General features: G+C 42.2%; 1 protein-coding gene across 1 annotated transcript in view; it reads left to right on the forward strand.

Annotated features, from left to right (window-relative positions):
• Positions 1-13,808, forward strand: part of PPM1F (protein phosphatase, Mg2+/Mn2+ dependent, 1F) — a 67,367-nt gene that overhangs the window by 40,585 nt on the left and 12,974 nt on the right. Inside the window, exons 3-4 of the mRNA XM_006894602.1 lie at positions 9,263-9,465; positions 9,912-10,100. Of these exons, the coding sequence (XP_006894664.1) occupies positions 9,263-9,465; positions 9,912-10,100 (392 nt within the window). The remainder of the gene's footprint in view (positions 1-9,262; positions 9,466-9,911; positions 10,101-13,808) is intronic.

Below are 13,808 nucleotides of genomic sequence, written 5' to 3' on the forward strand. Positions count from 1 at the left end.
AATCCCTAAGAAGGAGAAATGTATGGACAAGTGTAAGGACTAGTAATAAATATTCATGCTTGATAATTATGTTTTGTTGTCCTTCATGTTTTAAATAACATGTCTAAGAAGCAAGGATAAAAGTATATTATAGAGCAGAAGATAGAAGATGTAATCTTCATAAACAAAGAGAAATGAAGGTCTATTTTAGAATTTCTTGTGTTGCTGAAGATAAGTTGGTGCCATGGTTTAGGTCAGGCACATCTTTAAAGTAACATCATTGCTCTTTAGCCCTTTACAGAGTTTGTTTGGGATACATTTGTAAAATATAATACATCTTTTTTGTTATTATTAACACTAGTTTATTTATAAAATTCAAATATAGTGATTTCCAGAACAGATTCTTCCCATTTCCCCTCACCCCCCCTATAAAATTGTACAATTCTATGATTAATTCCCACCCCCCCACATATCTTCATCCCTCTGCTTCCACCTCCCCCCGTCCCTTGGATCTTTATACTCATTTTACAATAACGGTTTTAGCAGTACATCTTTTGATTTCTTGACCTCATCTGTGGGGGTATTGATTGTGGATCCAAGTAAAATGAAATCAGTGGCAATTTCAGTTTATTGTAATGTTTATTAGTCCACTTATGAGGATTTTGTTGCTACTGATATTCTTTTTCCAACTTTTGTATTCCAATCACCAGTTATTATTAATGTATCTTGATTGCATGTTTAATCAATTTCAAATCTCCAAAGTTGGTGAAAATACTCAGTTTCTTTATCTTTGGCCTTAGTGATTGGTGTTTAAAATGGAATAATAAAATAAAATGGAATAATAAATGTGTTAACTGGTATTCCTTGAAGACTTAAGGGTATTATCCAATCTCTGGAACTGTTATATTTGAGGATGGATCTTGAAAGACTGTTTTTGACAGTGAATGTGACACTATTACTTTCAACTTGTCATTTCCAGCATAGTAGATCATATGATTTGATTGTCTATTAAAATTGGCAAGACTCGTCCATCTGAGCTATCTGTGCCTAGGATGTTGTTGTTGTTGTTGTTGTTGTTGTTGTTAAGTGCTGTTGAGACACACGTGACTCACAACAACCCTATGAACAAAAGTCCTGGACACTTCCTGTATAACTTTTGTCCTTTCTCCAGGTTCATAGGGTTTCCAGAGGCAAGATATTGTGGAAGTGGATGCCACTCCTGCTTCCAAGCTTGTTTTAATCGGGGAGCTCCACCAAACACTGTCCACCATGGGTAACAGTATTTGGCTTCACAGCAACCACGAGTTACCTCTGTACAGCAAGTGGACATACCAGGGTTACACAACCTAAAAGACTGTTTCACTAGGATGTTGACACTGTATTTTATGTCATTACTGATGACTTCTAATTTTAGGGAGTTCTGGTGGCTTAGTGATAAGAAACTCTGCTGCCAACCCAAAGGCACACAGTTCGAATCCACTAGTTGCTCTGTGAGTGAGTAATGGTCTACTGCCTCTGAGACCACAATGGAGGGTGAGTAGTAGTCATTTTCAACTCGATAGTACATAGCAACAACTGATTTTCCTAAATTCCTACTTCATACATTCCACATACTGTTATTAACGAATGTTGGTAGCTGTTTCTTATCATTTTGAGTCATGCCACATCAGCAGATGAAGATCCTGAAAGTTTATTCAGTCCACATCATGAAGGACAAGTCTGCTTTGAGGAATCCATACGTCTTCCCTGGTGATATTTTGAGTGCCTTCCAACCTAGATGATGCTGTGCTTGACATTTTCACTGGTCAGTGGGTTCTTCCTGGTCTATTTTTTATGTGAAATCTCTGCTGAAATCTTTCCATTATAGGTGGCACTGCTGGTGTTTGAAATTCTGGTGACAGAGTTTCCAGCATCAAGCAACATACCAAGCCACCACTTTATGATAAACTGATAGATAAGAAGTGGCCTGTTCTTTCAAATTGGTTTATGTGTAAACCATTTCTCTCTTAATGATCACTTAGTCTGTAGTTTTCTTTTTGCCACTGTGAAGAGTGCTGCAGTGAACATATTGTTATTAGGTGCTGTTTAGTTGACCATGATGCATAGCAGCCCTGTGAACAATGTACCAAAACCTTGCCATGTTCTGAACCATCAGCACAATGTTCTCCATGTTCATGGCCATTGTTATAGTCACTGTGTCAGTCCATCTTGTTGAAAGTCTTCTCTTTCTCTAACCCTCTACCATTCCTAGCATGATGTCTTTTTCCAAATTCCAGCTCCTTTTCACAACATGCCTAGAGTGTGCTCCTCTAAGGAGCACAATGGATGTACTTGTTAAAAAATTATTTTAACAAAGTTATTTGTTCTTTTGGCAGTCCATGGGTTATTCAGTACTCTTTGTCAGCACTGCAGTTCAAAGACATTGACTTCTTGAGTCTTCTAACTTGAAGATGCATAGAAAGCAATTGAAAATACCATGACTTGAATCTGTCTCACCTTCGTCCTTAGGTTGACATCCTTATTCTGTAGTACTTTACAGAGATCTTTGATAGCAAATTTTCCCTGCAATTAAGTATGTTGCTATTGTTGTTATGTACCGTTGAGTCGCCTATGATTCATTGCGACTCTGTGACAACAGCCCTAAACCCTGCTCTATCCTTTGCCAATCTTATTGTCTCCACCCTCCCCACATTTCCCCAGTCACTGAATCAATCCATCTCATCAGGGGTCTTCCTCTCTTGAGCTGTCCCTCCACCTCCCAAGCATGATGTCCTTCTCCAAGGACTGGTCCCTCCTTGCAACATGTCCAAAGTAATATCAGATGAATCTTCAGAATCCTTGCCTCCAAGGAGCAGCCCAGCTTCACCCTCTCCAGGATGAACCTGTTCATTTTCTTAGCAGTCCATGGTATAGTCAATACTCTTCTCCAACACCACAGCTCAAAAGCATCAATTCTCCTTCTATCATCCCTAGTTATTGTCTAGCTCTCTGATGCATAACAAGTGATTGCAAAGACTGTGTGTATCAGGCATACCTTAGTCTCCAGGCTGACATCGTTGTTCTTTGGTACTGTGGAGAGGTCTATGACAGCAGACTTTCCCAACACAATATGTCTTTTAATTTCCCAGTTGCTGGTGCCAAAAGTGTTTACTGTGGAGCCAAGCAAACTAAAGCTGTTAACAGTCTCAGTCTCTTCACCATCCATCATGATGCTGCCAATCAGCATTGTTTTCTTGATATTGAATCCATATTGGAGGCTCTAGACCTTGACCTTCTGCAGCAAGCACTTCAGGTCCTCTTCAGTTTCAGAAAGCAGAGTTGTGTCATCTACATAACACAGATTGTTGATGAGTCTTCCTCCGATCCTGATGCCACATTTCTCCTCACAGAGACCAGCCTCCCAGATAATCTGTTCTGCATATAGATAGAAAAGGTATGGACATGGGACATATCCTTGGTGTACACCCTTCCCAATTTTGAACCATGTGTGTTTCCTTGCTCTGTTCTGACAATTGCCTCCTGATCCAAGTATAGGTTTCGCATAAGCACAATTAAGTGTTTTGGGATAAGTAAGCATATGTCCATGTGTGTCACATCAGTTAGTCTCTTGGGTGTGGGTGTGAGTGTAAGCATACCTTGGAATTGGGATGCAACTGCTGGATCACAAGATTTTTGAGGAAGTATCATACTGTTTTTCATGGTGCTGTACCAGTTTTTATTCTTACCAGCAGTTGATAAAGATTCCAGTTGCCCTTCCTCATCAGCATTTATTTTCTGATGGTTTGATTTTTATTTTATTTTTTCTTTTTGTCAATACAGAAAATGCAACCAGGATGCTCCTTAGAGGTAAGGGTAATGAAACTTCATCTCATCTACTTTGGGCATGTTGTCAGGAAGGACAAGGCCTTCGAAGGCCTTGGGAGGAAACATGGGATGTCAGAGAAAAGAAGACCCTCAACAAGATGGATTGACACAGTGACTGTAACAATGGGCTCAAGCATATTAAGGTTCAAGAGTGAGGAGGGTGAAGTATAGAACAGGATTCAAATCTGTCATTCATAGGGTCACTATAAATGGCACATAACAGGAATAACAAACCATTCTGACTTGAGAGCATAAAAGGGAAAATGAGGGCACAGGTCTGTGAACATCTTTCTTTCTTTCTTTCTTTTTTTTTTTGTGAACATCTTTCTGAAAGGGCCAGAGAGAGTGAGAATAGTATTGCCTTTCATCGCCCCAAAGCACAAAGCAGATAGAGAGTCCATAGCCCAGCCCTTTCATGCCTCTAGAGCCACACCAGCAGGAGTTTATTCATTGTTGACTCACAGATGTGACGAGAATGGAGTTTATTAGGGAAATAAGTTGGAGAGTGGAGGAGTCAAAGAATATTCAGTGAAAGTCCAGGTTTTACTCTAGCTGTCCCAAGGCACAGTTCTTCATTTAGTCTAAGCTCTGGTTTCAGTTCAGCAGTCAGCTTCTCCTTCCATCATTTGGCAAGAACAACAAAAACCTTTAACCTGTGGCCTTTGTCTCAGGGCTCTTCTGGTTACACCTTGCCACAGTTTGTGCACAATAATGCCACGGTGTCTCCACTACCATCACCAGGGTCTTACTCTAACAGGATCTTGGTTAAGTACTTCAAGTTTTGTAGCTTAACGTGGAAAGTACTCTCTCTTATCCTAGTTCCACAGCTGTTGGTGACTTGCAATACCATGTGTTTGCACTTAAGGTAGCTTGAGACCAGAGGGGTTTAATGTAATTGTTAAAAAAAATCAACTTCATACCTAGGACAGGGTTCAGATCTGTCATTCATAAGGTCATTATGAATGGAACATAATAGCAATAACAAACCATTCTATAGGTATGAGATGCTGTCTCAGCACAGTTTTGATTTGTATCTCTAAATGGCTAATGGTCACAAACTTTTTTTCCCCCTATAATTGTTGGCTATTTGAATATACTTAGTGATAAGTGTCTTTGGGTCTTTTGCCAATTTTTCAATTGGATGATTTAGTTTGTATTTTCATTGTTAAAGGTTTTGTTTATTTTGGAGAAGAGACACTCATGACATACCATACCCAAAAATTCATATCCCCCATGGGATACGGGGGTTGTTTATGTTTTTTATTGTCTTAAATAGTGCATAAATATTTCTTTTTATGAGGTCCTAGTTAACTAATGTGTTTTCTTCTCTTTGTGCATTTATACTTGTTTTGTTTGGTTGTGGGTTTTTTTAAGTATTAGTACTACCCACAGTGATCTAAAAATACGATGCAATCCTGATCCGAATCTCAATAACATTTTTTTGTTAAAATGGAAAAGGTAATCATAAACTTTTCTATGGAAAGCAGAATGGCCCTGAATAACCACATAAGTAATACTGAAGGAGGACAAAGAAAGAGGGAAACCTCACACTTCCCTACCTCAAAACATAGTATGTAGCTAGTTATCCAGAAGGGCCTGCCTAACACTGAGAATCCAGAATTTCAGGTTCTATAAATTTGTTTCTGTGTTTTCCTCAAAACTTCATAATTTTACGTCTAACATTATGTCTTTGACCTATTTGGGGTTTTCATTTTTCTGCAAGCAGTTTTGCCAGCACCATTTATTAGAAAGACTGTATTTCTCTTTGAGTTAACTGGCCCTTGACCCTTGCCTAAAATCTATAGTTAGATTGATTTCTGGATTCTCAGTGCCACTCCTCTGACCTATGTGTCTGTCATTGAACTGTTTGTTCTGAGGTTAGAAAGTTCTCCTTTGTTCTCCCTCAATACTACTGTAGGCTATTCAGCACTTTTTTGTTGAGTGTATTGACATTTCACAGAATTAAATCTTTCCGTCCTGGAGCTCAGAAAGTCCTTCCATTTCTGCCGATCTCTTTTCATTTCTGGTAGTTATGGTTTGTTTTTTTTTTCATGTAACTTTTTTACATCTCTGGTTAAGTTTATTTCTTTTATTTTATCCTTTTAGGGGCTTTTGTATGTGGAATGATTTCTTGATTTCTGTTTATAATTCTCCTAGTTAGTGTAAACTGATTTTTTAACCCAACTGATTTGTGTTGTTGATCTTATAATCCTCCAACATTGCTCAGTTTCTCTGTCCAGTAGTTTTCTTAAACAAGTGATGTTTTCTGTGTATGAGATCATATCGTCTCCAGTTATTCTTTATTATCGGGTTGGCTCCAACTTATAGCAACTGTTCATAAGGTTTCTAAGGTCATAAATCTTTTTATGGGAGGAATCTGCCCATTTTTCTTAGGAGCAACTACTGGATTTGAATTGGCTGGCCTTTGAGTCAGTAGTGTATCTCATGCCCAGCCACACCACCAGAGCTTTACTTTTTTTTCTTCCGTCATTCTGGAGACTAAGGTGCGCTTGATCCAGGCCATAGTCTTCACAATTCCTTGCTATGCATCAGAGAGCTGGATGATGATTAGGGATGATAGAGAATTGATGCCTTTGAGCTGTGGAGCCCATTGCCCATCTTTCTCTTTTTGTATTGTACTAATTACCACTAAGCCACCAGAGCTCCCTGTCAGAGACTGTGGTTCATTTTAAAAGAATAAAGAGCTGGCTTGAAGCCCAATAGACATATTTTTATGAGGAGAGAAATAGATTTCTCACTGCTCGTCAAATGCAATTCATTTCCATTTAGTCGGGACTGACACCTAATAGACCTTCCAAAATGTTTTCAGAGGCTGTAAATCACACAGGAGGAGATTGCCGGTCTTTATTCTATGGAGCAGCTGGTGGATTTTAACTGCCTTTCTTTGGATTGGCCATGTAACTCCTTTACCGGTAGGCAGTTAAAGATCCCCAGACCCTTTCTCCTGAATCACATAGCTGCAAGGGCTGACATACTTAAGATAAGCAGGTCAGAAGACAGAATGTTGGCATTGACGGCAGAAGCTGATGAATTCAAGAACAACAGGTAAGACAGTCTGCTGCTGGATTCTGGGGCCAATGGATCTGAAATGGGCAAGCAAGATGGCAGGCTGCTGGGTCAAGTCCAGAGAAGCAGCAGTGCCAAGCCAGATGCAGGAAGATCAAGCAGAAAGCTAGAGAATTTTGCCTCAAAAAAACTCACTGCCCTCAAGTTGAACTCACCCATAGCTGACCCTCCAGCAGGTTTTTTGGAGGCTGTAAATGACACAGGAAGAGATTGCCAATCTTTCTCACAGAGAGCCACTGTTAGATTGAAATCAGAAAGTAGATTTGAACCATTAGAGAAGTACCCTATTGAGCTCCCTAGAGAGCTTTTCCAGAGAATCCATATATTTGTATTTGAAAGAGGTGACAGACAATACAGTTCTGGGCTATGATCAGTTAAGAGTGTTGCATCTTACTATCCTCTTTGATAGCGTTGATCACACCATATTTAACCTTTCACCCCTTAAGACATCTGCACTATTTCCATCTTTTATTACTACAAATAAACCTACTGCAGACATTCATGTATAGGTGCCAGGGATACCTGGAAGCAGGAGCAGCATCCACTTCTGAAATGGCTTGCCTCTGGAAACTCTATGTACGAACAATGCTCAGGCCGTTTGTTCATAGGATCGCTATGAGTCGTCTATGACTTGACGGCATCAGACAACAACAACCAGGGATACCATTACTGAGTCATTTGGTAATTGCTACTTGTAAAAATCGCTTTTGCCATAAGTTTCTTTGTTAAGAAGATAGGTCATAATTCACTCAACACGTTGTTACTTTTAGGTGCTGTTGAGTACCGCTTACACTGACCCTATAAAAAGAATAGATCTGAACCTTGGTCTATATTGTGCCATCATTACAGTCTCTGACACACTTGAGTCCATAGCTGCAGTCACTTTGTCAATCCATTTGGTTGAGGTCTTTCTCTCCTTTGCCATCCCCCTGTCCTTTCAATCTTCTTGTCCCCCTTCAAAGAATAGCCTCTCCTGACAACATGCCTGAAGTATGTAAGACGAAGCTTTATCATCTTTACCTCCAAGGAGCACTCTGGTTGCACCATCTCCAAGATGAGGCTGTGCTGCAATCCCAAAGGCATGTGTTTTGAGGCCACCAGCATCTCTACCCATGTGATTAATTCTTTTGAAAACCCTCTGGAGGGTCTGCTGTGGTTTGGTTCCAACTAACCAGTATTTAACAACAACCCTATCTTAATAGGAAGCTCTAGTGGCTCCTTCTTGTTGTGTACCATCAAATTGGAACTAACACATACCTGACCCTTCAGCAGATTTTCCGAGGGAATAAATCACACAGGAAGAGATTGCCCATCCTCCTACAGAGCTGCTGGTGGATTCTCATAGTGTGCCTTTGGGATTGCAGTGCAGCTTCTTACCACTGTTGTTGTTGTTGTTAATGATTGCCATCAAGTCAAGCACAACTCATAGTGACCCTATGAACAAAAGGTCTGAAGCCTTTCTGTAACTATCGTCATTTATCAAAGTTCATAGTTTCCAGAGGCATGTTGTTTAGGAAGTGGATACCACTCCTTCTTACCACTAGGCCTCCAAAATTTCGTATTGGAGTGTAACTCCTTTGTGTTGGTAGTGTGACTCCTCACCACTGAGCTCTGGAGGCCTTATGGTAAGAAGATGCAGTGCAATCCCAAAGGCACGCTGTTTGAATCCACCGGCTATTCCACACAAAGATGGGCAGTCACTTCCTGTGAAATTTACTGCCTCTGAAAACTCACTGGAGGGCCAAAAATATTCCAGGTCTGACTCTGTGGTACACACAAGAGTGGTAGGAGTGGAATTTAATTTGGATTTTGTCATTGTGGTTTTACTTTGTATTTCTCTTGTTAGTGCTGCTGAATATCTTTTCATGAACTTATACACAGCAGCCACTTTGATGGGGCCTCATTAGCATACCAAAGCCCTGTTCCCAGCAGGCCTCCATTCACAGATAACAGGGCCAGGATTGCAGAGCACCTTTTTTTTTTCCTTAAAGGATAAAATGAAGGGAATCATGTAGAGTAAGTATGCATATATGCTTATCTGTTGACTATCAATTAAATTACATTAATACACTGTCACATAATCCTTGCTAAAACATTTACAAATAAAAGTAGTCACTTTGGGAGCGGGGGTGGGTGAATGGGAAATACAGTTTGGTCTCTCATGTGAATGCAAGGCTCTTGGTTACACACAGGCCAATCCTGATGTTTTCCGTGTTGACCAGGCAGGGGTGTCATCTTGACCAGCCAGCTAGGTGGTGGCTGTCACTGAGGGCAGTGGCCCCTGCTCCCCTCAGCCGAGGTCTCCCTGACCAGCCCCTGTTGTGCTCAGCAGTGCTGGATGCAAGCGCCCTAGCCCAGGCCTTCTTCAGACAGCTGTGGAATGTGTGCAGCCGGTGGCAGAAACAGGTGCCCTTAACCACCAGGCCACCCAAGCAACAATGGCTGGTTTCAGTCCATGCCATCCGGAATACACGCCGCAAGATGGAAGACCGGCACGTGACACTACTGGCGTTCAACCAGCTCTTCGGCTTGTTGGTGAATGCTCTCCCTTCCCCAGGTGGGGGGCTAGAACCCGGGTGGAGACTCACGACTGAGTTACTGCAGCTCTTGGGTGCCTTACAAGGTGCCTCTTGGCAGGTGTGGGCACCTTGTGGCCAAGATAGCTGCTCAATCCAGGACCTGAAGAACAAAAAGTAGCTCCCCAATTCTGTTTCTAGTGAATGGCCTTGAGTCCAGTTCAGACAGTGGGGGATTGTGGGGCCCCCTCCATCCCTGTACTGAGAGAAGCCAGGAGCTCCCAACTTCACCCTGAACCCTTTGTGACTTGGTGCATGCAAGTATTCTGACCCCACACTCACTGCAGCCAGTGGTTGCCTATGTTTCCACTCCATCCATGTCCACTCCTCAGATGGCCACAAAGGGATGACCCCAGCCAGAGGGGCAGCCAGCAGCTTTGAGAACTCCACCACTTTCTCCACCAGGACCCTGTGGAACGTGCCTACTTCGCTGTGTTTGATGGTCATGGCGGAGCAGACGCTGCCCAGTTTGCTGCTGTACATGTGCACGCCAACGCTGCCCGTCAGCCAGCGCTGCTCACGGACCCTGCAGGTGCCCTCAGGGAGGCCATCCAGCACACTGACTACATGTTCATCCAGAAGGCCAAGCGTGAGGTAAGCAGGGCTGGCAAGCCCAAGGGTGATGCTGGGAGAACCACAGGAGTGCTACACTTCTCACCACAGCAGGGGCCCCTTTCAACGTGTGTACACAGCACAGGGTGCCCATGGTTCAGATCATACCATGTGAGAAGAGCACTTTCTCCCACGGCTTCTCTGGGTGTTGGCCCTGGAAGCCTGCTGTGTCTCCTGGACATGTTCTCACTCCAGGAGTTACAGCTGCTTGAAGAAACAACAGTGTTCTGAGTTCTCACAGGGAACTTACCTGAGCTCCAGTTCCCGAGTCTCCTTAACTACCTTGAACCTGACTCCAGGGCTGGCATCCTCCATGAACTTAACTGAGCTCATGTGCCTGAGTCTCCTTAGTACCTTAAACCTGACTTGCACCTCCAGAGTTGCTTGGTCCTCCAATAGCTCTTCCTTGGGACAAAGATGGACAATCTCCTGTGCAATTTACTGCCTCTGAAAACTCATTGGAGGGTCAGCTGTGGGACAATTCTGACGCCAAGGTCTTAGCCCTGTGAGATGGGCTCCTATATCATCCTCATGTAAACATACACGAAGCAGAAGCTCAGGGAGCATGAGAGGCCAATTTGAGTGGGCACAGCTTGTCTGTAGCAGATGAGACCTAGGTTTTGGTTTTTGGAGCAGATACTGGGGAGGGGCTCTATTATTCAGAGCTCAGACCATCGTGGAAATCAGCCAGTGCCTGCATGGTCAGACAGCCATGTGGCCACTAGAACTAGACAGAGGAGATCAGTGAAGGGCTGGCCCTTGGCCCCCCAAGGGGAAGAAGACCTATCTAGAGCAGTGGTTCTCTGAAGCAGCCATTTGGTTTTGTTTATGGGGTTTTGTGTTTTTTTTTGGTTGTTTTAATTTATTTAACAGCATATTGATACAGGGAGCTCTAATGGCATAGTCCAGAGGGAGTTATGCTGTGAACCCAAAGGTGGCACCTCTCTGGCAGTTCCAATCTCCTAGCAGGATCTCAGGAGAAAAGATGGTAGGCTCTTCCTCTGTGATCCACAGCCTCCAAAAACCCACAGAAGGAGGTCAGTTATAAGTCGGTTCCAACTCGACAGCAGTCAGTTTAGTGGATTTGTTATTGCTACATAATGGCCTCTGCATTGTTATGTGCCATCAAGTATGACTCAGTGACCCTGTGAACTACAGATCTGAATCCTATCCTGTGCCAACCTCATCAGCTCTAACACGCTTGAGGCCATTGCTACAGTCATTGTGTCAATCCATCTTATGGGGGGTCTTCCTCACTTTCACTAACCTTCCACCTTCCCAAGCATGATACGTCACTTTCCAAGGAATAACCATTTCCAAAGTATGTGAAATAAAGTTTCACCATCCTTGCCTTCAAGGAGCACTCTGGCTGCACCTTCTCTAAAACATATCTGTTTGCTCTTTTGGCAATCTGTGAGAGATTCAGCACTCTTCACCACCACCACAGCTCAGAGGCATCAGTTCTTCTATTGTCATCTATATTTATTATCCAGATTTCAGATGCATAGCAAGTGACTGAAAAGACAATGGCCCAAATCATAAGCATGATGTCTTCAAACTTATATCATTGTTCCACCTTGATTTGGAGAGGTCCTTGACTTTCCCAGTACAATAAATCTCCTGATCGCCTGATTGCTGGCTTCAAAGGTGTTCATTGTAGATCCAAGTGAGATGAATTAACTTGGATCCACAGTCAACATTTGAATATACAAACTGATAAATTGTAATCTGTGCATACATCCAGAAACCCTCAACACACCCAGAAACCTTTCTCCCACCCTTTGTCACCCTGTACCATGTGGCTCTCAGGCTACTCTCTTCCATTAGAGGTTAGTTTGCATATTCATGGTTTTTTTGTTTCTGTCTTTGTTTCTTCTTTTTTTTTTTAACTAAACTAGTTTATTTACAAAGTTCTTATACATTGTTTTTCACACCACATATTTCTCATTTGCTTCACAGACCCCCTCCCTCCACCCATCAAATTGTGCAACCCTATGATTAATTCCCACTCCCCTACCCCACCCATCCCTGCCCTCTCTCCTATGGAACCTCATACTGTATTTGTCCTTAAGGGACTGAGTTAGTTTACTTAGCATAATGTTTTCCAGTCCCTCCCAAGTTAGGTAATAATTTACAAAATCATTGTTCCTGCGTGCTACGCAGTATTCCATTAGATGAATATACCATAATTTCTCAATCCATTAGATTGTGGTTGGACATTTGGGCTGTTTCCATGTTCTTGAGATGGTGAATAATGCTGCTATGAACATTGGTGTACAAGTCTCCATTTGTGTCTCACTGCTTATTTTCTCAGCAGTGAAATAGCTGAGTCTTAAGGAATTTCTATGTTCAGGTTTTTTGGGGGGGGGGATTTTGGTATTAACGGTAGTATTTATTGAGCTGTATCTTGGTGCAGACACTGAGGCTTGCGCCTGAACATTCTGTCAGTTCTTACTGAAACCAGAAAGTTGACAGCCAGGTAGATATTGTAAACAAGTTCATCATTTGTCATCTTCACATGGCCAACAGCCACTGCCAGACAACATCTAGAATTTGGTGGGTGACTTCACCTCATCTACTTTTGCCACATATTCTCATTGTGGGTCAGTAGAGTAGGAAACTTGCCAGCCTTATTTAACCCTGGACACCTAGGCTTCTTGGGATCTGCTTAATCAGGGATTCAGAGTCCAAAAAGGCATCATACTTCTTGGCCAGCTTTTTTACCATCTTCTTATTTTTGTTGAGTTTTTTCAGCACTTCGATGGCCATGTGGGGGATATCCATAGCCTTGGCTTCATCAAAGTGCTGCTGATCCCCAGGCATACACACTGAGAACTTGGGACATGGGATGGACTTAAACCTGATGGTCCCTGAGAAGCAGTTGTCCTTCTGAGGGTCATAGTTCCTTCAAACTGATCTGCAGCTCCACCGTCTCCAAAAACTTTCTGCATTTGCACTGGATCCCATGCAGGACTTCCCGCACCACCTCATAGAGGGTGTCACAAGAGACTTTACTGCTCATGGTTCTCCTATGTTTAGCTTTTTGAGGAAATGCCAAATTGCCTTCCAGACTGGTTGTACCATTTTACAGTCCCACCAACAGTGTATAAGAGTTCCTATCTTGCCACATCCTCTCCAACATTTAAAACTTGCTGTCCTGTTAAACTTTGCCACTGCTACTGGAGTGAGATGATATCTCATCAAGGTGGATCAGAAGCCTGAGAGTAAAGCCTAAAACCGTAAAATTCATCAGAGACATACTGGGATCAAGCTTAGGTGACCTAGTCTGTTAGTATAAAAAGACTGCCAAGTACAGCCAGAAATGCACAATCTGGAAAGGATAAAATTGATGAATGAGACCTTCTAAAGAGTAAATCCCTGTGCGCATCAAAAACATTTTCCATCAGAGTGAAGAGAAAACCTACTGACTGGGAAAAACCATTTTGCAATACCATTTCAGACAAGGGTCTTATATCAAAAGCTTACAGACTCCTACAAGGCCTCCAAAAGAAAAAGACTGATAACACAATTACAAAATGGACAGAAGACATGGAAAGATTTTTCACAGTGGAAATACTTGTATGGCCAACAAATATACGAAGAAATGCTCAAAATCACTGGCAATAAGAGAAACGCAAATCAAAACCACAGTGAGATACTCATAGTTTTTTATTTTTTATTTTTTTTTTT

Source organism: Elephantulus edwardii, unplaced genomic scaffold (genome assembly GCF_000299155.1).
Source record: "Elephantulus edwardii isolate Elephantulus edwardi_28Jun2011 unplaced genomic scaffold, EleEdw1.0 scaffold00146, whole genome shotgun sequence".
Classification (NCBI taxonomy): domain Eukaryota; kingdom Metazoa; phylum Chordata; class Mammalia; order Macroscelidea; family Macroscelididae; genus Elephantulus; species Elephantulus edwardii.